We start from the raw sequence: 24,269 nt of genomic DNA, 5'->3' as shown, positions 1-24,269 counted from the left end.
AAGAGGCGTGGTTTGAGAAACAGCTGTATTGACAAAATGCAACCTGTAACTATCATCTCTTATATCCATACTAAACAAATTCCGACTAAAATATTCAATTTCAAACATGCGTTGAAGGATCTTAAGATTGATGAATTCAAGTTTAAACCTCCTGATTGCACTTGTAATTGTGCACCATACATCCATAATCTGGCTGTCCACGTTATTACTAGTGACTTGAACATTGTCAATAACACTTCTCCTCAAAATGTGTTATCCAAAGACCCGAAATAACGTAAGCCTTAATCCATCAATCGGAAACACAACTTCATAAGACAGATGGATTCAATCAAAAATTATGCCAGTCATCAAAGAAAAAAAAAGAAGACGTGTATACTCTTTCCGAATGTATTTAGGCTGTAAGGTTCGTTAATACAAATTAGAATGTTCATTAGATGCAGATACTAACCAAATGCATTGATCTGTTAGAGGAAACACAATCTAAGCTTCTTTCCTCTTAAATATAAAAAAGTATTAAATCATTGACTTTTTACCCTTTACGCAAGTATTCCATATTCTAAGCTTAAAGACAAATTGAAAGAATTGATCCTGCTTTGCTTCATAAAATAGAATGGATAACGTAGTTCAAGTGTCAGGTCTTAGGGGGGGAGAAATCGAGCTTTGTGAAAAATATCAACTCTGGTTAAAACAAAATATTTTCCCAAACTTTCGGACATTATCACTATCCTCGTTTTTTTTATTAACAACATTTCTGTTAAGTTTAGGAACATATCTTCCAACAATCAATCCACATTGAGAACCAACTGTGCTCCATTTTTTGTCAAATACAGTTATGTCTGCCTCATATTTTTACTTACATCTAGAAACTGACAATGAGCGTCGTCGGTTGAAAGGAAAACACTTCGACAAACGAGATAATTTTAGCTTCTCTATTGCGCACGTTACGTTTCTATGCATCAACATACCAGCAGCGCCTGCATATGGTGTATATATTTCCTAGTTATACAATATTCCAGAGCTTGTATTTCCTATCATGATGTCCTTGGTAGAGGGTTGTTGCTGATCAAACCATGAGTTCCAAGTTCTGAACCTTTCATACCTTTGACGATTTTATGGACGCTACCTGGAGTTGGTTAACCGTTATTGAATATCTGTTACACAGATGACGACAGATATGTTCCAATTGTCGTAAGCAAAATCCCGTCCTCTATTCCAGTAATGTGATCGATCACCTTTTTGTGCTAACATGAGCAACGCATCGGGTGTCTCATCTGAAGTATTATCAACTTACCCTTTCGAAGCACATGCGATCACCCCCGATTGTTGATGGGATTCGTATAGTTTTCTATGTTGTGTTTTGTATACTGCTGTTAGTCATTTGGTCGTTTTTCTTTTTTACCAAGGCAGGCTCAGTTCGTTTTCGACTTGTAAATTTGAATATCCTTTTTTTGGATTTTGCTATACATAATTGATTTTTGGTTTGATCAGATCTTCAACGTAAGTATTATATTTTTGATTTTAAAATATTTTGGCCTCGAGCATCACTGAAAAGACATTAATTGTAGAAATGCACATCTGGTGTAGAAAAATCGATACCGTTTATGTTATTGGTATTTTTATTTCTCTTTTTTGCATATACTTCTGTAAACATAATCTGAGCTGAGTAGTTTCGTTTAGCATGTTTAATGAGGATAATATATTTGATGTAAAATCTTCTAAATTTAATAATTCTTTTGACGCGAATGGACAAGAAATTGCAACATCTTGTATCATATGACCTTAGTTTATGAACTGTTTTGACCATATCATTATCTTCAAAGGGGGGGGGGGGAATAGCTTTTATTGTAACGATCCCAGAAAAAAGATGGAACATTGGTGGGCAGCCAATAATTTTTAGAGTAGTAGTAAAAAAAAGATCATTTTAACATGCAGTCCCCTGACATTTGTGAATGACGCTATACATAACATATTTGATTATGTAAAGGTTTCTTCGACACCTTGCTTACCTCTATAATCTAATCTGTTATTAGGTTTTCGATCCTCCCTACACCTGCCTCATTGTGTTAGGTATGTCTTGTTTCCTTGTTTCCTTATTGCTATTTTTTATTATTATCCTTTGATAATTATAGAGCATCTATTGCCTACAATTTCCAGCCATCATTAACATACGTATATATTGAAGATTAAAAGCGTGTGTTGGTTTTGACAAATAGCCAGTTGATATGCCTTACACTTGTACAATGGGTTATAGAGAACATTAATGTTACGCAACACAAAACATACTGCAAAATAAGAACATGTTACCCCGAAACGGGACCTTAGTGGTACGAATGATATCCGTTGAAGTCTATAAATTAAAAAAGAGGATCATTAATGATTCAGATACAAAAAAAATCAAACATTTATAAGATAAAGAGAAGTGTATCTAAAATGCACGTTTGCCATGTTATCGAGAACATTCAACAAATTCCTTTACTTAAATAAAACGTCTAAATGTTTATGATATAAAAAAGGAGATGTGGTATGATTGCCAATGAGACAACTATCTACCAAAGATCAAATGAAGTGGATGTTAACAATTATAGACAACCATACGGCCTTCAACAATGGGAAAATCCATACCGAGTAGACATGAAAAATATGCAACAATACAATTAAGAAAACTAATGGCTTAATTTATAACAAAACAATTTAAGAAAAACAAATATGACAGACATGAACCAACGACAACCACTGAACTACAGGCTCCTGACTTAGGACAGGCACACACAGAATGTGGCGGATTAAGCATGTTTGTGGGCGCTCAACCCTCCCCTAATCTGGGACAGTGGTGAAGCAGTACAACATAAGAAGAAGCTATTAAAATCAGTTGAAGGAAGCTTAACTCATCAGATCGATGCAAAGCAGAAAAACAGTAAACAAAAACACTGACCGGACATGGCAGGGTATATATCCATCCCTTATCCATAAAAACAAAAAAGACACTAAGTACAGATATAAGAGTACACGCAGTTACTGGCAGCTAGTTCAACGCCAATAACAACTAATAAAAAAATATCATGTATCTAAGACTAAAATAGCAATCAGTACACATCCAACATCCTATGAATTTAGTGTAAAGACGTCATTAACAGTCAGAGAAAAAGATGACCTTGTGCAAATCCAAAATATAGATATCGACATATTGTAATACCGTGAAACTACATATGTGTATAAACATAATATTTAGTATGGTTTTAATTTACTGATATCAAAATAAATATTTATACCAATAAAAACAATATTCAGATACTTGATTACAGTGTTGAATAGGTAAACTTTTAGAATAAGTTTATTTAAAGCATTGATCAGTTTACCCGGATCGTATATAAATTTCCGGGATCGGTTAACAACAGCTCAGTAAAATCTAGGATATGCTAATCCGTTTGAAATACAGCCAAACTTGCAAACCAAATCTTTGTATCTCTGATGTTTGTTTCATTGAAATGTGTATTGCATACAGTATTGTTTTGGAAAAATCAACAGGAAAAGCTAATATGCAATGTACTTTGGCCATTTTTTAAAACTCCATTTGACGTATAGTTAGTTTTAAATCAGAAACATTAAGTAAATAGCAGAGAAGTCAAAGTTATTGATGCATTACATAAGGGATAGTATGCACTCAAACAGATATGTTGGACCTGATACATGTTATACATAAAGCCCTTATATCTGGTTTTTGTGATAATGGTTCTGAGGCCCGACCTGTTTTGAATGCTTATATATATTGAATGCAAGTAATTTGAAAAGAAAAACTTACAATAAATTGTATTTTTAAAAGAGCACAAAACATGGCAATTAGCAACAAGAGTTTGTTTCTTTAATAAGCTATCATCATAGATTAATACAGAGTACAGCCTTTGTCTAATTCAGGAGAGGGGATTTTTTGTCTGTAAAATACTGTAAACAAATGAATTGGTATATCTCAGTAGAATAATATATAAAAATTAGAACATTCAACCATTCACATTTTTGTTAAGATTTATTTTGTGACATCTCAAAGAGTGATTTTCTCAAGTACGATCAACATAAAATAAAAGTAGAGTCCTAATCTTCAGTAAAATAAACACGTGATCATAAATATGATATAAATATATTTATGTACGGTAGGCGTATGAATTGTCGAATATAGAAAGCGGCCTATAGTAATAACAATAGAGTAAGAAGTCCCGATAGTACTAACAGTGGTGCGTGCACGAGAAAAGTTTATTATGCGCTTCTTTTTTGTAGATTGCATGTTATTTGATTGAAAATGAAGTCATTTGTGGTGCATACAATTGAGGACATTTTTTTAATTGCGTTTTGTAGTAAGTGTATAATAAATTTGAAAGATGATCACCGCACCTGATAGTCTGTATAATGGTATTTGTCTTTATTAGATACAGAAATGATTTCATTGTCAGTCAAATATTTAAGACATACGTATTTACTTTTCGTGGTTGTTATTAGGTTGTCATGAGAAAATTGGAATTCAGAATTCAGAGTGCATAAATAATCTATTTTCGGTTGAACAGAGTTAATTAAGAAAATGAAATATATAACCATGCATATTAAAAAATGTGTCATATATAAGTCTTACATGTAGTGTAACTAACTTAGATTTTATGTTGGTTTTTCTCATCTTTTATTTATTTAATGGGACGTCAAATTAACGATATGAACTGTACGAACGAAAAAGATTGAAACAGGTTCATCTTATATTTATTTTCTTTTACGAACAACATCACAGTATAGTCTAAAGTTGTGTTGATTGAACATGTAGAAGGTTATGTTGAGTTTCAGATGTAATATAGTGTCATCAAAATTTGTTTTTGTGTGATGATGCTCCTTTCCTTGTGTAGTTAAGTTATTTATGCCTCTTTTATGATTCGAAATTGATACCGACGTCAGTCGACACTTACGTCAAGGTACAAACATATATAACAAAAACATTACGTTGAATACAGTCTGACGTTGTTATATTCAGGTTCATTAACAAAAGTAAACATATCATGCCGTGTATTCATTATCAGCCATATGATTCGAACGTCATATCTAGTATTTCGTGTTAATTTTTTGTATTGACATCTTACAAACTGACCTATCACGTGTTCAATTAACGCTTTCTGAGAAAAGGTATAAATGAAGCATTCTATTGGAAATCATTTGTATCATAAGTTTGTGTGCCATATCAAAAGGATAGTCGAAAATGAGGAATAAACAATGGAATTCATAGATTTTTTATCCGTTGAGGTATGTAAAATATTATTATTATATCAATGCAATAAATAATTTGAAAAAATAGATGTCTTGCTCCACATATAGTTTTAAATCCATCTGTGACAAATTGAAAACCATGAAAGAAGCGTACTTTTGATCATGAAGACATAGCATTGTCATTTGTGCTTTTTTTCGCATCTCCTTGCATACGTTATTTATATCATATTAATTCACTCTCAACCACAATATTGGATAGTTTTACCCGTGTTATTTAATATGGAATCTGCATAAAAATTGTATACTAATTAATATAGTGAAAACAACAATTTAAATAGCATGTGCTTCTGTATTTTTTTCATAGAGTAAGCATAAAATGATAAAACTTACATTAACAAATTATTTTATTTAATTTAGAATAATGATCTTCCAGCTGATGCTTATGCTGTTGTGTTTTCTGTCCACGATAACAATTCGTTTACAATAGCAGAGGGATTTCTACATTATATGAGCAATTATTTTGATAGTGTTAGACCAATTATATGAGTGGCTAACAAGATTGATATAGTAAGAAAACGACAAGTAACCAAAGAAGGTAAGATTTCCACTTTTGCTTTTTTATCTTTATTTTTATTTATTATTTATTATCTATTATTTTATTTATTTGTTTATATATAATATAAATGTCAAAGGCTCTTATTTGGTTTTTATAATCTCATTAATTTTGTAAATGATATGTTTATGAAGATTTTTTTACGACTGATGTATTTAATCTGCAACTGGCATGAAAAATATTTTGGAAAATTCGAAAAAAGAAACAAAAGATAAGGCTTTACTTATAGTCACAAACATAATTTAGAATATTTATGTCCTGCATTTATTAAGAAGAGGCGCTGGATGTCAAATTATAAATATAATCTGATCTTATTCATGGTTATCGGTAAACAAGTAATAGTCTATTGTAAAAAATTTTCAGACCCATGTCAGCTCGCCAAGGAATTCGACTGGAAATATATCGAAACATCTGCTGTGCTAAATAATACTGTTGACGAACTATTTGTTTGAATATTGAAACAAATAAAACTGAAGTTTTACCCAAAGACTATTGAAAAAGCAGTAATGCTTTCACAGGACACAGGGGAAAATCATTCATCATGTAAAGAACCCCAAAAACTTTTAAAAGAAACTGCAAACCTTTCTTAAGATGTAAACATTTATTTGATCTGTGATTTTTTTTATAAAATGTATGCATTAAACCAATTGTATTAAAAGTCATACACAAAATAGATTTGTATTTCAACATAGGATTGTGTTAGTTCAGTTTACTTTACGTTGAGAGCAAAACAATGATATGACGCAGGTTTCTTCAAAAGTGATGATTTTCTATAAATTGTTTGAAATTTCACAGTGATATCATACTTTAACTTTGTTTAAACCTGTTTATTTACTTTTGACTTTAATTATTTATCACTTGTAATTTTTTATAAACTGTGTATTTGCATTCAGGTGTCACAGGTCAAATTATTCGTTCATTGTGTGCTAATTTACGTTTTTTGATTGAGTTAAGCCTTCCAACTGATATTTTATAGTGTGTTTTTCTATGTTGTGATGTTATACTATTGATTCAGAAAAGGGAGAAGGTTTGGTACCATTAAAACGTTTAATCCCGCTGCAAATGTTTGCACCTGTCCTAAGTAAGGAATCTGATTACAGTAGTTGTCGTCTGTCTATGTAGTTCATACGGGTTTCTCGTTTCTCGTTTTTATATAGATAAGACCGTTGGTTTTTCCGTTTGAATGGTTTTACACTAGTAATTTTTTGGGGCCCTTTATAGCTTGCTGTTCGGTGTGAGCCAGTGCTCCGTGTTGAAGGCCGTACCTTGACCTATAATGGTTTACTTTTATAAATTTGAACTTGGATGGAGAGTTGTCTCATTGGCACTCATACCACATCTTCCTATATCTATATATTTTTTTTCAGATTTTACCCACCACATGCTACATATCTAAAACAATTCTTGTAGTATTTAGAGAGACATTGTATCAGTAAACAAGCTATAGTATACTCACTATTTATTTTCATCTCATCGACCTCAATTAACTCATGCTTAATAAAGCATAGTGGTGCTTGACTACAATTCGTTAAACAGACAAATCCGACTTTAAAACAATCAAATAGTCATAGTCCATTTACCAAATAATCTAATCGGTAATTTTGAAAATTTGAGAAGCATAGGTATAACTTATACTTTAACTAAGAATATTAACTATCGCACAACATATAATGCATTTATAATATTATACATTAAATTTATTTTGTATTTAGATATTTTGGCAAATTACAAAATGACATCACACGTGTGTTTGCACCACAAGTATTTCTAAAAGTTGTCTGTTTAATGTCACATTTTTAGTGTGAAGAAATATTGTTTTTGTGTAATGATGTGCCTTGTCCTTGTCTTGTTTAATTATTTGTAAGGGATCTGTGAATGATACTGACGTCATTTGACACTTCATTACAGTTTTGTAGATGATAGCGACGTCATTTGACACTTTAGTCCAAGTGCAAACATGTACATGAGAATAATAACACTTGCGTTAGATGTATCTCTGACGGGTTTAAATTCATGTACATTAACAAGATAAACATATCATGCTGTGAAAGCATCATCAGTCGTATGATTCGAACGTCATAATTAGTAGTTAGAGTCAAAACCGTGAACCTGATGATGAACAAATGTGTTGAAAGGTCTATATTATGACGGGAAACAGGAACATTGTACCTGTCAACCAATGTGTTGTATAGACAGAAGAATTTGTGAAGTGATAATTCAGGATTACGTCCTTGCAGCATTGCTAGAAAAGTTTTGAATCAAGAGTTTCCTTTTTTTAATGAAATTACCATACTGACAACATGCCCTGTTATAACATATTATCTCGAATATTGATGCCATCAACTTTGGCAATATCTTTCATCATGAAGTAAGTCTCTTTCACATACCATCTACTTTAAAGATGCGTCTTTACCAATCATCTCTTATATCCAAGGTGTAATACCACCATTGATTTTTACCTATTAGTCTTTGTTAAATTTGCACTTTTAAAAAAATTGTGCAGAATTTATCTTTGTTTCAAATAAAGAAATACTTGGCATGAGTAAAGTTTTATCCTGTCCAGTACTATAGACAAAATGTCATATAACATTTCATGCATATAAGAAAATAACTATCACTGGAAGTTAACCAATCAAATTTTAACCTTTTTTCCTTGTGTACAAGGTTTTGTAACCATGTAACCTCAAGTTTCAAAAATATTCTATAGAAACACCAAATAAAAAAATAATATTGCTTTGAAACACCCAAGATATATGTTAATGACTCAGAAATGGTTTACTGCAATGGAATGTAGAATTAATTTCCTACAACTGTCAAATTCAAGGGAATATTTTTTTTCGACCCTTTTTTGTATGCAACCGGATGTGACGTACTATGATTTGGTGGTATTAAACCTCCAAACTAACTGCGACTAAAATTTTCTATTACACACATGCGTTGCAATAATGCAAGTCTTAACCTCCTAATTGGACATGTGTTTGTTCCCAATACATATATAATCCGACTGGCCACGTTATTACTGGTAACATGATCATTTTTAATAACACTTCTCTACAAAATGTGTTATCCAAAAGCCCAAAATGTCGTTAACCATTCCCAGCGGACTGGTTCCTTTATTCATATGAGTCAAATTTCGTACAATGTTACAGTCATAATTTTAAATATGTAGATAAAATGCCTTTAAAAAACTTTCATCAAGTTTGGTTGGATCAATCCAGCATAACAAGAAGTCAAGAGTACATCAAATAATGATAATCAGAGGTTGTAATCAGTATGTTTTAATCACTTTGTATTCTAAATTACATCTGCTCTTTATTGTTTGTTCTAGGTTTTTCTTATGTTCAAACTATTTGATCTCGAGTATGAATAATCGGTAATTGTCGAAATTGTACCATTTAACGTCCAAAGCGACTTATCGACATCATACTGGGACATAATTTTCCATGGTTATTTGTTTTCTAACATGATACAATGAATAAAAAAAAAGCTTGCATTGTCCTTTAAATTTACGTTTCGCTATATAGATAATGTCCTCTCACTAAATGATTTATAGTTTGAGATTATGTTGAACGCATTTATCCCGCAAAACTTGAAGTAAAGAATGCAACAAACACAATTCAGTAAGCTTCATACCTTTATTTACATCTAGAAATTTACAATGAGGGTCGGTTAACATCAACTTTATACGACAAAAGAGATAAGTTCAGATTCTCTATTGTGGCTTATCCATTTCAATGTAGCAGCATTCCGGTAGTGGCTGCATATGAAATATACATCTCCCAGTTGTAAACGAAATTATAGAGCTTGCATTCCTATCATGATTTCCTTGATAGAGGGTTAGCTGCTTACAAGGAAGGTATTACACATCGAGTTCAAGTTATGAAGTTGAAATTATGCCTTTTAAAATTTACCGGACCCATCACGAGTTGGTTGACCATTATTGCAAAGTGTTTTACGAAAGATGACAGATATGTTTCAATTGTCGTAACCACACTCCCGTCCTTTTTTACTCGAAAATGTGATCAACAGATTTAGACTTATCACGGGGGTGGTACTTGAACCAGAAAAGAGACGGGTGCACACGTGAACCAGTATCTGATTATCTTTCCGGCTTCTCGGATCACCCCCGATTTTTATCTTTCATTTCTCTTTCATACTCTGAAATACAGTCAACATGGCCACACTCTTGTTGTTCTCCTATTTGTGTGTTGCTTTTCAGAAGCCATTTGTATAACGGATGTCATTGGTTTTCAGTTTGCCTTGAACATGTGTTAAATGGTTTGATTTTTTTTGCATTAATACATAAAACGTCAGTTGAACAGTTAAATTGTTTAATGTTTTTGTTTATCGTGAACATTTTATCTTTCATACGAAAATAAATGGCTGTACTATGATCTATGGTTCTTTGTTGTAAGATGTATAATTCATACTTTGCATTCATAACTTATTTTCTAATTTCATATAAAACTTTCCATATATTAACGTCTTAAAATACAGTGCCTAACATGACATCAGTATGATCAATAGCGTCAGGCGCGATCCATTACATCAACTTTTTACTTATTACGTGATAGTTTTCATCCATCTAGTTCAGTACGATTAATTATCCTTTTTGTGTCGGCGTTGATAAAGTGATCTATCTTGTATATTAATCATCGTATAGTATTCTATGCATTCATATGTGTAGACGTATTAACTTGAATATAAGTTATGCTACATGTATGAAAACAACGAACAAACAGCCCAAAATCATTACAAACAATAAAAATAAACCGTTCATTTAAATAAGCTCATCAAACTTACCAGGATTATAACTTCGATCGCCGTACACCCGTTTCGTCTACAAAACACTCATCAGTGATGCTCGAATCAAAACATTTAAAAGGGCAAATAGTATGTGTCTCAGAGTCTCTAAATATACTGTCTGGCAATCAGTAATATTATCTCTTTTTGGTAGAATATTGAATTAATTTTTTTCATTTTATGACAAATTTTGTTTTTCATATTTTATGAAAACATTTCAGAGGTTTAACTAGCTTTAAAACAGGTTAAATCCACCATTGATAGATAAGGAAATGCCTGTACCAAGTCAGGAATATGACATTTCCCATTTGGTAAAGGACTTTCCGTTTTGAATTTTCCTTGGAGTTCGGTATTTTTGTTATTTTACTTTTTTCATTATGCATGACGTTGTATTGAAAATCACCAAAATATTATTCAGCTATTTCATTTACTTGATTAACTGTAAAAAAAAAAAAAAAAATTAAAGACATTTCAAGCAATATTAGAATTAATAATAATTCTTATTAATAATTCAGTTTTAAATAATATATGGAGAATAGCTATTTTCCTATCAAAACTACTTTCAAGTTACCATATCGCAAGTATGGGATTCTTCTAATAATCACCGGAGTAATCATCGGATTTGGTTGTTGATAAACTGATTGTATGTATATAAGTGGATATTTGATATTCATCTATTGTTTTCGTCGTTATTTCTGTACAAAATGGTCATACTGATAATAATATTTTAAAATCGTTAATAATTGTATTTTTTAATTGTTGTATCGTATAATGAAGGAATATACTGTTCAAATATAAACAAGTCTAAATTGAAAACAACGTTCAAACCTATGATTGCGTTGGATAAAAACCGCAATTTTTATACGTGTGCATGCAAAACAAATTTCTTGGTAGAGGGGTCTAAATACATCACAAACAACAATTTTCCAAAAGACCAAAAAGTGAAAAAGTATATTTTAACAAAACGCATTTGACTAACAGGTCGAACAACTGATGTTCTCAAACCCTGCTGACTGCCATGGCGATTGCCAAATACACGTATCACAAGATGTAACAAAATGGATCTTATTTATTGATTTAATACAAAACAGAAAACAATAAACTTGCAAAAAAGATGGTATACTGCAAACATAACGTGCAAAAATTTGTACACCATATCCGGATTTCGAGAATTAATGTCTCTTCAGTGATGTTAGGAATCGAAACGGTATTTGGAAGGCCATATAATTTACCTCAATTTAGGATAGACTCTTGAATTTTGAAGGGTCGAAATAGGATGAACGGATCATATAATCCCGAAGGCAAATATAATACAAGCCCAAATGAAAAAATATAAACAAGTCTAAATTGAAAACAACTTTCAAACCTATGATTGCGTTGGATAAAAACCTCAATTTTTATACGTGTGCATGCAAAACAAATTTCTTGGTAGAGGGGTCTAAATACAGCACAAACAACATTTTCCAAAAGTCAAAATGAGTGAAAAAGTATATTTTAACAAAACGCATTTGACTAGCAGGGCGAACACCTGATGTTCTTAAACCCTGCTGATTGCTATTGGCGATTGCCAAATAAACGGATCACAAGATGTATCAGAATAGATATTAATATTTATTTATTACCAAACAGAAAACAATAAACTTACGGAAAAGATGGAATACCGCAAACATGAGGTGCAAAAATGTGTACACCATATACATATCTAGGATCCGAGTTTGAAATAAATTGTTTTATGATTGTACTAGCTTAAAAAAATCAATAACTTCAACCGAGTACGCACACGTTGAATAAACTTGACACGATTGACCAATAATACTTTTAGATCGAACACTTTTTTTTAAGTGAAGATGTCATTGAAGTGTTTTAATCTATCTACATTTTAAAATTGAATAACGTGTTGCCTTCAAAGTATTTTTTTATGTATGGTATTAGTCTTTAATCCTTGAATTTATTATTAAAACTATCTATTTTCATCATCTCTAACCTAGACATATACTAAACCCCTAACGGGAGGGATTGCCGTTGATTTTCATATGATGACAACATAAACGTTCGATCTATTTCATTGAGGTCTGAAGCTTGCATGCCAGTAACTGCTAGAAATCCTTTGTTAATTTATGTTGATCATTGTTATTTTGCTTAAGTTATTCTGGTACCTATTCATACATCGGACTCGAACTTCATTTAAACTAAATTTTACTGTGTATCCACATTAGCTAGAGTTATAGGGAGGGGCAGATCTCACAAAAAATGTTTAACCCTGTCGCATTTTTGAGCCTGTCCAAAGCCTGGAAGCTCTAGTCTTTGTTATACTTGTCTGTTTCTTAAAAGTTTGATTAATTTGTATGTTTCGGAGTTCAGTGTTGCGTCTATTTTGGTAAAACTGTAAACATCATTGTTCAGAAGCAAGATGAGGCCCGCCTCCGGATGCGGAATTTTCTCGCTGCGTTGAAGACCCATTAGTGCCCTTATGCTGTTTTCGGCTCTTTGCTCTGTTCTTAATTATCATAATATTATTTAAAGAAGTCATAGTAATTTGGAATTTAAATGAAGAAATGTCATGCATTCCATACTGCCTGAACCATTAATCACCATCTTTCATATACTTGAAATTGCGTTTCTCTCTTTTTTATATTGTTGTCGATATTGTTTATACTTTTGGCATCGGATTAAAGGGACAAGACAGGAATAGTTTTTGTCTGTAATGTGTCCGAAATTATATCTATATTGTTGAATATTTAAATTCTACTACAATTACATAAAATGTTGTTTTTTTTTTTCATCTAATTTCCTTTTCGTATATATTAATTATATACCTTTAATTCTTCACTAGCAGAGATAAAAAGGACTTTGTTGGGTAACGACAAATTATTCTAACCTTGCGAGATTATAGTAGACAACCTCGCGATATGTTAGCTACTGTATCTTAATGCCATTGTCCATTTCAAATCGACTATGACAGCAACTAAACATAATAACTTTATTACTTAATGCGTAGCTCATAATCGTCTTTTTATGAGAAATTTTAATCCATTCTTTATTCTTCAATATACATTATAACAAACTCTTATCCATTTTTGTCAGCGCAACCGAAGATCTGTTACCAATGTCGTCCTAAATGTAGTCATAATAATAATAATAATAATATCCAGTCTGATAAATGTCCCATCTATATATAAACATTTTCTTTTACATTTTGATTATTTGAAGTTGAACATAAATTCAGAAAAGGTTCCATTTATTTTGTTTGTTTACACAAGTTTTCATCGTATTTACCTATTTGATTTCATTCATCTGCTTTTAGCTTTTCCACAATGATTTAAGCAGATAAGCCTTTAAAATGAGTTTCACGAAGAATCAAATAATGTTGACTGTTAAAATCCTTCTGATTCCGTCTTCCTACAGCTTTTATCAAGATCAACAGACGATTTGCCTCAGGGAATCATTCTCCTTTAAAAGAATTACTATCCAATAGATCATTGGCTTTGAAATCTTACAGAACTGACCTATCACGTGTTTAATTAACTTTCTATAAGAAAAGGTATAAATAAAGCATTGTATTAGAATTCGTTTGCACTATAAGTCTGTGTGACATATCAAGAGGATGTTTAAAATATATTTAGTAAATGAATCCTGATTTGGTATAAAAAAACAATATTTGTTCTAGTTTAATAATATTGCAATACTTGAAATTGCATTGAGATATAACAAAACAGAGTGATTTAGACATGTTAAATAACAACGAAATGCAGAATAACCAAAAAACAAAATATGGCTTTCCGGAACTTTTATCATTAGGAATAAGCAAAGGAACACGATCAGAACCGAATTCTCGCAATTGTTCCTTTAAGAAAAAGAGGCGGAACACAAACGATTTTGTAAGAAAGAATTTACACAGAAACAGTTTACCTTTGTCTCCGGTCACGTTATCAAGGTCGTCTAGTGACTTGTTTGGAAATGAAATAAAGCACCAATTTAAACGAGTACGGTCTTTTACACTAACATCGGATGGACTTTTAAATGATAGTCTTCGATATCATCGTAGAAAAAGCAGTAGCTCATCAGCGTCATCTAACTATAGATCTAGATTTCCGAGTGACGCATCAAATAGTTCTACTTCTTGGAGTTGCTCATCTTCTTGTTCAACTGGATACTACAGGGTATCCATAATGGGTGCTAATGGTGTTGGTAAAACAGCATTGAAAAATTGCTTTATGAGCTCAGAGTATATTTCGTCTTCAGAATTGGTTATCCGTAAGTTTTCCTCTTTTCTTTTGATCTCAGAAAGTATATTTTGTTCAATATTATTTGATGGAATAATGCAATTAGAAAATGATAGGACTCTGCTGCATATATTAAGCACTATTTTTAAGGTTTTTAATTGCTTGACGAAAAATGAGAATGTAGAAAATTGCTTAACATTGTATTTGAATATGAAAATACTTAAGACAAAGAGTAAAGTTTAACATACATTTCTTACATTTTTAGATGAATTCGATGAAAACACACTCACTGTTGTAGTCGACAATGAGGAATCTACAATGGAATTCATAGATTTTTCATCCGTTCAGGTATGTAATTTATTAGCATTATATTGGTGCAAATGTTCATCCGTTCAGGTATGTAATTTATTAGCATTATATTGGTCCAAATGTTCATCCGTTCAGGTATGTAATTTATTAGCATTATATTGGTCCAAATGTTCATCCGTTCAGGTATGTAATTTATTAGCATTATATTGGTCCAAATGTTCATCCGTTCAGGTACATGTATGTAATTTGTTAGCATTTATATTGGTGCAAATGAATAATTTGAGAAAATAAAAAGACATCTGGCTTTTCATATTATTTGCTATCCACATTTTACAAATTTGAAACTTAGAAAGATATGTACTTCTGTTCTTGAAGACATTGCTATGTCATTGGTATTTAATCCGTACGCCCTTGCATATGTTAACTATATCATATTAAATCCCCCAAATCCACAATATTGGAATGTTTTACCCGTGTTATTTGATAAGAGTTCTACATTAATTCAGCAAGGGCTTCTGTATATTTTGTTTTATAGAAAATGCATACAATGATAAAAAAAATCTTTACAATTTATTTTGTTTAATTTAGAAAGATGATTTACCAGTTGATGCATGTGTTGTTGTGTTATCTGTCCACGATAGCGGTTCGTTTACAATAGCAGAAGGATATTTACATTATCTGCGCAATGAACTTGATAGTGATAGACCAATCATATTAGTCGCAAACAAAATTGATCTAGTCAGAAAACGACAAGTAACCACAGAAGGTAAGATTTCCATCATCACGTTTTTATAATTTATAATTTTTATTTGTTATTGAGTATTATTATTTCTTTAATTATTTTATATAATATTAATGTCACGGGCACTTATTTGGTTTTTAAAATCTCACTTTTGAATGATTTGTTTATTTCAAATATCTTCACGACTGCTGTATTTAATCTACAACTTCTGAGAAAAATATATTAGAAAAAGACACAAAAATGAGGCTACAGTTATAGTCACAAACATAATTTAGTATATTCATGTCTTGCATTGATCAAGAAGAAAAAAGGGGCATAATGTCAAATTATTAATATAGATTGATCTTATATATGGTTATCAATAAACAGGTAACATTCTATTATTATTTTTCAGAAGCACGTAAACTCGCCATGGAATTCGACTGCAAATACATCGAAACATCTGCTGTGTTAAATCATAAAGTTGACGAACTATTAGTAGGAATATTAAAACAAATAAAACTGAAGCTTAACCCAGAGGCCATTGAAAAAGCAGGGATGCTGTCTCAGGACAAAGGAAAAAAACATTCATCACGTAAAGGACCTAAAAAGCTTCTAGATAAACTCTTTAGAAGAAACTGTAAATCTTTATCGAGATTAGAAAATTTGTTTGATCTGTGATTTTAAAACATAATGTATGCAGTTGTGGAAGGATGATTGCAAAATTATTTTAGATCAATTGTATCAAAATTTATCTACAAAATGATTTTTATATCAACATAAGATTGTGTTGGTTATAGTTACTTTACGTTTTGAGCAATAACAGAAATCGTTGTATACATCATTTAGATTTTTCTTGAAAGCGATATGACAAATCACAAATAAAATCTATTTGTATTTATTTAATTAGTCCTGGTAACCTGAGATGCAATTTGTTACTGATTTGTTTTTATATTGAATGTTTACACAAAATAAAATGTTACGTTATTTTTTCTGATGTCTTTGTTTATGATTGTCTGTGTCAATATCAGTTTTTTTTTCCAAATATGATAAACGTTATTAGTATTTATTTGTTAACGATGATTGTTATTTATGGAAATATTATTAAAGAAAATTGCAAAGAAGTGATATCCTCATGTGTCTTCGTTTTTGCAAGAGCAGACTATAAGATATTTTTCCAATGCTCGATGATTTTAATGATCCTCATAAAACTTGATAAGAATTGATTGGACTTGATGATTAGATTAACGGAAAGTCATCATGAACGTATCAAGCGTTACGGATATAAAGTATTACCTGTATATTTGTACATGGACTTTAGAAAGGAGGCGTGTATTTAAACCAGACTTCATGATGTAAAAAAGTATCAATACACTAATGAGGGGATACAAATTATAAGGTTACTGAAAATCGACGATACCATGGACACAAACAAAAACACAGAAAAGTAAAAATATTCTATCGCAAACCCCAAAAGTTACCAATTATTGAAGTTGTTCTGCTCAGATGAATCTAAGTATTATGCAGAACTATGGTTAACTATATATATGTAATCGTTAAATCATATCGGAATATTGATGGCAGAAACCCAACATGAACATAGTTTGAAGGGATATTTACCGATTGCTGCGATAGATTTATCTCTTTAAATGATAACTTTAACAGGCACTGCACAAATAAGTTTTCTTTTTAAATGAAATACTATCTGTATACCTTCTTATATATTTAGTTTAATCTATACATGTTTTTCAATTAACTGACGAAAATGAAGTACATAAATACCATATAGATAAAAGGAGTTCTTAAGTACACGATGGACAATGAAACAGTGATCCAATGACAAAATTAATTAATCCCATATAGAAGGCAACATATAGTCTTCAACACTTGTGTATGTCTATATGATAGGGCAAGCTGTAAATTGTCAAGATTTATAAACAAAATGTGAATAAATTTAACAGAAACCTTAAGATCAGTCATTAAAATCCCATTTTTTTAAAGAAGGAAAAATATTAATAAAGGACATACACCAACTTCTGATAAAGATCATTAAAGGTACTTGAATATGAATGGGTTTAACTAGGTCAGACCTTATTTTCCCGTTTATAAAATATAAAAACAACCTTGATATACACCTTAAACAATACTTGGAGATATTTCGAGAGACAAAGTATATATTCACAAACTATAGCTTTTCTAATATATTCGAACTTTGTGAAATGTAACAGTGTCTGATTTTATTCCATTAACGAAGGAGACAGTAGTTTATCGATGTTCAAATATCGTACATCGATAAGGAAGAGACGAAATGTAGGTGAAAAACAAACAGAGGATTCAAATGGTCGTTTTACATTTACATAAATCAGATCGGATATACCAGAAACGTCAGGAAAAGCATTTAATGCTAATACTTTATGTAAGTACGTCACCTATCTCACAACATACATTGCATTTTTATTATTCTAAGTGTTTTTTTATTATTTTTCTAAACTGGAAATTGTGCCATTCAAATACAACACAACATTAAAATGAACATAAACCTATAATTTGCAATTGATTTTAGTTGGTTTTTACACTGCAGCCATGCAATTCGAGCTGATAAATTATTCTAAATATACAGTCAATAGTATAAACAGTCACATACCGTGTTAATTATGTTGACATAAGTTCATTGTATTTCAGTTGATTAAGTTAGACTTCCTAATTTTTTTTATCGCAGTTGCCTTGTGAATATTATTTGTAATGAAATGAAAGCGTTGAAGTTTAAAAATTCAAAGTTCAATAGAACTAGACCAATTCTTAGTTTGACGAGATAACTGAAAATTAAGGTAAAAGACAGGTTAGTGTAAGTACTTTGTGTGTTTCTGAATCATATCTATTTCATGTATAATATATTGAATAACGTTTTGATGATTTAAATCAAATAGTTATTGTTCAACATTTTAAATAGAAATAAACATGTGATACTGAAGTCAGTTCGGTAAACAAGTCTTTATAAATTGTCTGTTTTGTTAACTTCCAGGAATAAATAACCTTACCCAAATTTGGCAAAACATTTTTATGTATCATTGTCATTTTGCTTTGTTTCTTTTGTTACCTAATCTGACATCGGACTCGGACTTCTTTTAAAATTAGTTTTACTGTGCGTATTGCTATGTGTTTCTTTATTCTACATTGGCTAGAGGTATAGGGGGAGGGTTGAGATCTCACAAAACATGTTTAACCCCGCCGCATTTTTGCGCCTGTCCCAAGTCAGGAGCCTCCGGCCTATGTTAGTCTTGTATGTTTTTTTTTAATTTAAGTTCCTTTGTATGTTTTGGAGTTTAGTGTGACGTCCATTTTCACTGAACCAGTACATAATTTTATTTAGGGGCCAGCTGAGGACCAACTCCGGTTGCGGGATTTTCTCGATGCGTTGAAGACCCATTGGTTGCCTTCGGCTGTTGTCTGCTCTTTGGTCCGGTTCTTGTCTCTTTGACATATTTCCCATTTTCATTCTCAATTTTATTAGATATAAGAATTGCAATTCTCTTCAACTTCGTTATTTATTTTGTCATCTTTTTTTTTATCCGAGCGCCATTATGCATAGTATGGGTGTCATATTGACGAAACAGCCTCTATCATTTTTGAGTTTATACAACATTTATACTGTTATGAAATGTTGTTTTCGTGCTTTGATTTGTCTTTTCCTTGTCTTTTTGTTTAGATCTGTGAAAAATTTGAATATGATGACGTCAGTTGAGACTTGAGTACATGTACGAACACATAAACACGGAAATAATAAAATATCATATTACATCAAAAGACGTAGAAAAACGGGTTCATCGACAATTTTAACATCTCCTGCTGTGCGCGCATTATCGTCCATATGATACGAATGTCATATCAAGAAGTTAGTTTCAAAGCCAAGATTTTGATGTAACATGTGAACTTTTTCAGTTAACACAATAATGGTCATGTGATCTATGTCGGTTCAAATATCAAATATCAAATTTGTGAAGTGATAATTTGAGATTTTTTCCTCATAGTATTCCTTGAAAAGATTTAAATCAAGAGTATTTCTGTTGATAACATTGCCATACTGACAAAATATCATGTTATAAGATACCAATGAAATTGCTTTGCACCTTAAATTTCAATTCAACCTACTTCCTTGAAATGTAAGGAATCAGTGGAATGAAACTTTGAGGGTATCATCAACTAAGAATTCAGTACTTCTGCACTGAATTGATTTAAAACAAACCTTTCTTTAATTGTCCGTTTCTAAATTTATAAATCATTAAGAAACCAACGTGTTCAGGCAAATTTTTCCTTAAAAGGATTTGGTTATCATCTATGTCATTTTCGGTCTTATGGGACTTTAACTGTTTTGGTTCTTTCTTATGCATCCTTGGCTTTCAAATGTTCGAATGTGAGCGTTCCTGATGAAGGTAGATTCAGAAATGCACTTCGGACACATTAAATTTATAAAGTATCGTTTTCATTTTTTAAGTTGAGACTAGTATATCATGTATATATTAAAGTCAGATCAAATATATTGTTGAATGTCAAACATCACGACTCCCTATATTTCCCTAACAACTTCTTTATTGAGATCATGATGTTGATTGTCATTCTTCTACTATGTATGTTGACCCTTCCCCTGATAATATTTTAATTTGCATATGGTATATCTGCCATATACTTCTGTTTAAACTAGTGTTATATTTACTTATGATTTTCATGTGTTTTGCATTGTTATATCGATTAAAATATGCGAAAAGAAAGTTTAAGATTAAGCTGTTTAAAGACTCAATAAATATAAAATAGAAATGGTCCTGTAAATTTTAGAATTAAGTTAACTAAATTATTAGTTTTACTTGTATAAATATAAAAAAAGAATAATATTCTTGATTTCTGGAAGTTAACAACCTCATCGTATATTAACTGCTTGAAACTATCATCGAGGTTAGCCTTCTATAATTATATACAAATGTAGTCAAGCTGAAACTGCTTAATCAGCTTGTTCACCACAACAATATGGCATTTGTTATCTTTGTGTCATTACTCTAGCTGACGTTCAAAAGTTCAAAACTTAAAAATGCATGTATTTTCAACATCTGTACAAATCATTTTCCAATCGTACAGATATGGTAATTCTATAATGTCCATAAGTCATTGACAAACGTTAACTTATCGTTTCGTGCTTATAACTTATAGATCAAGTTCAAAGAAGATTGTAATACTATTTTCTTCTCTTTGGTTTTTATAATCGATTTTTTGTTTTTATGAATATTTTCTAATCACATATTTCATGTATTTGTTTCGAACAAAATAGGTTTTGCATATGCGATAACCGCAGATTCGTCAAAGTCATATTTCTGCCTAGGGCAAATAACCGGTTAGATGAGACACGGGCACGTACCATTTTCTAAATGTTATATTATAAGAGGATTAAGATGCGAAGCTGCAAGTGATGAAAAAGTGTCAGATTATACATACTTTGATAATGTTCGCATGACCGTTTGAAACACTCCAATGTACACTGCTCTATCATTTTATTGGATAGTGAAATTTAACTTGCATCATTAGATTTACACTTGTTTTTGAATGCCATTTGAATCCAAGAAGGAGCGTACAATTTGAGATAGTTTATTTTACCTGTTACCTATCCTGGTACTACATGTTCTATATTTATTTTGTAATGCCTTTCCCATTAAAGATTGTGTGTATGAACATGAAATATGAAATGGGTTTGTCTCAGGTTTGCCGTGTCAATTTAATATATCAAAGTCAAGCAGTTGACAATGTACGAAATTCAATTAAGATACTTACCTAACCTTTTAAGTTATAATAGGATTTCGTGTGGTTATTTTACCAAAAGTGTGTCAACATACATCATAAATATACAACACAACTGACTAAATAAAAGCAAACAAACATTCAATAAAATCTAATAAAGACACCAACAACAAAACATTTGTAGTTAATAGTACAGTTTAGTTAAACATTATGATTTATATACACTTTCCCGATAACATCAAATAAAAATAAGTAAAGCATGAATATGAACGGTGTACCTGCATCAGGAATGCCAAAAGCCAAACACAAGAAAACTTGAAGTACAAAATAGTACAAAGACAACTTAACTTAAAACATAGATACAGAACCTAGAGTCTATAATTCAAGTTCATCCTGTTTTATTTGAAAAGTTTATACTCAAGATCTATCTATTAGGTCTTTGTACATTCCGATGAGTTTCGAAATACTACTTGTCCGCAACGTTAAATCAATATTCAATCAGTTAATTAATACAAAAATATATTTATTGGAATTTTCAATTGTGTTTTTTTTCTGGAAAAGGAAAGATAAAATTGTGATTGTAGATTTAAATTTCGTCAATTTTACGTAAAAAAATGTTCTTTCTCTCTGTAAATAGCGTAAGATTAGCATTTCATTTAGTATAACAATACCCTTTACCAAAAAACTAGCATATCTATAATAATATTCACATTGCAAACAAGTATGAAAGTATGTGTTATCTCCCTTTTTACGAGTTCGTTATGTTTCAATAAGAAAAAAAAAAAAAAAACAGACAAAATTGGAAGGTTCATTCTTAGCAGAAGTATAATGTTTGAGATCTGAAAGGAATAATATTTTCTGTCAGAACGTCGGTGAGTCCTTGTCTTATTAGTTTACTTTTATTTGTGGGGGGAAACAACAAGACACTTTTAGATAAACACACTCATCTCAAAAATTTGGTTCATGTCTGTCATATTTGTTTTCGTAAATTGTTTTGTTAAAAATGAGGCGTCCGTTTTCACATTTTTCAAGTCGCAGCCCTTTGTATCTGCGACTATATGATATGGATTTTCCTCATTGTTGAAGGCAGTACGATGACCTATAGTTGCTTATATCCACTTTATTGAAACTCTAGTGGATACTTGTATCATTGACCATCATACCACACATCGCTTTTTTTATACGTATTTCCAAAATGCTCAACAAGGATTTCCTTTTTATCTATTTTGACTTTTTAACGTTGCAAAAGTTTAATAGCTTTTTTAATCGTACGGTTTGAAATGTCAAAAAAATATTTATCCTACAACCTCAAAGAGATCGATAGTATTAAAGTTTTAAAGGTCGTCATAACGAATCGTTTAATCGTTATGATGCCACAACTCATGAAGGAATGTTAAATGTTTCTCGGTTATAGATCTTAAGATTTCAAAAACAGTCGATCTGTTAATCGATTGTGTTCTAATTTCCTAAATTGACGAGATAACTGAAAATAAAGGTAAAAGACAGGTTAGTGTAAGTACTTTGTGTGTTTCTGAATCATATCTATTTCATGTATAATATATTGAATAACGTTTTGATGATTTAAATCAAATAATTATTGTTCAACATTTTAAATAGAAATAAACATGTGATACTGAAGTCAGTTCGGTAAACAAGTCTTTATAAATTGTCTGTTTTGTTAACTTCCAGGAATAAATAACCTTACCCAAATTTGGCAAAACATTTTTATGTATCATTGTCATTTTGCTTTGTTTCTTTTGTTACCTAATCTGACATCGGACTCGGACTTCTTTTAAAATTAGTTTTACTGTGCGTATTGCTATGTGTTTCTTTATTCTACATTGGCTAGAGGTATAGGGGGAGGGTTGAGATCTCACAAAACATGTTTAACCCCGCCGCATGTTTGCGCCTGTCCCAAGTCAGGAGCCTCCGGCCTATGTTAGTCTTGTATGTTTTTTTTTAATTTAAGTTCCTTTGTATGTTTTGGAGTTTAGTGTGACGTCCATTTTCACTGAACCAGTACATAATTTTATTTAGGGGCCAGCTGAGGACCAACTCCGGTTGCGGGATTTTCTCGATGCGTTGAAGACCTATTGGTTGCCTTCGGCTGTTGTCTGCTCTTTGGTCCGGTTCTTGTCTCTTTGACATATTTCCCATTTTCATTCTCAATTTTATTAGATATAAGAATTGCAATTCTCTTCAACTTCGTTATTTATTTTGTCATCCTTTTTTTTTTTTCCGAGCGCCATTATGCATAGTATGGGTGTCATATTGACGAAACAGCCTCTATCATTTTTGAGTTTATACAACATTTATACTGTTATGAAATGTTGTTTTCGTGCTTTGATTTGTCTTGTCCTTGTCTTTTTGTTTAGATCTGTGAAAAATTTGAATATGATGACGTCAGTTGAGACTTGAGTACATGTACGAACACATAAACAAGGAAATAATAAAATATCATATTACATCAAAAGAAGTAGAAAAACGGGTTCATCGACAATTTTAACATCTCCTGCTGTGCACGCATTATCGTCCATATGATACGAATGTCATATCAAGAAGTTAGTTTCAAAGCCAAGATTTT

At 31.3% G+C, this 24,269-nt stretch overlaps 1 protein-coding gene and 1 long non-coding RNA gene across 2 annotated transcripts; both read left to right on the top strand.

Moving 5' to 3' along the window:
* Positions 1-5,205: 5,205 nt before the first annotated feature.
* On the top strand, positions 5,206-6,466 carry LOC127702983 (uncharacterized). The gene is made up of 3 exons (XR_007982614.1): positions 5,206-5,271; positions 5,653-5,830; positions 6,212-6,466. It is a non-coding gene; the product is annotated as an uncharacterized LOC127702983 (long non-coding RNA).
* A 1,745-nt stretch (positions 6,467-8,211) lies between these two features.
* LOC127702065 (GTP-binding protein RAD-like) lies at positions 8,212-16,585 on the top strand. Its single transcript, XM_052206066.1, has 5 exons — positions 8,212-8,216; positions 14,733-14,905; positions 15,140-15,222; positions 15,772-15,949; positions 16,320-16,585. The coding sequence occupies exons 1-5, from the start codon at positions 8,212-8,214 to the stop codon at positions 16,583-16,585; spliced, it is 705 nt and encodes a 234-aa protein (XP_052062026.1).
* The last annotated feature ends 7,684 nt before the right edge of the window (positions 16,586-24,269 follow it).

The sequence above is a fragment of the Mytilus californianus genome, unplaced genomic scaffold, assembly GCF_021869535.1.
Source record: "Mytilus californianus isolate M0D057914Y unplaced genomic scaffold, xbMytCali1.0.p SCAF_5, whole genome shotgun sequence".
NCBI lineage: Eukaryota > Metazoa > Mollusca > Bivalvia > Mytilida > Mytilidae > Mytilus > Mytilus californianus.
The sequence above is the reverse complement of the archived record's forward strand: the minus strand, read 5'-3'. Positions and strand labels throughout refer to the sequence as shown.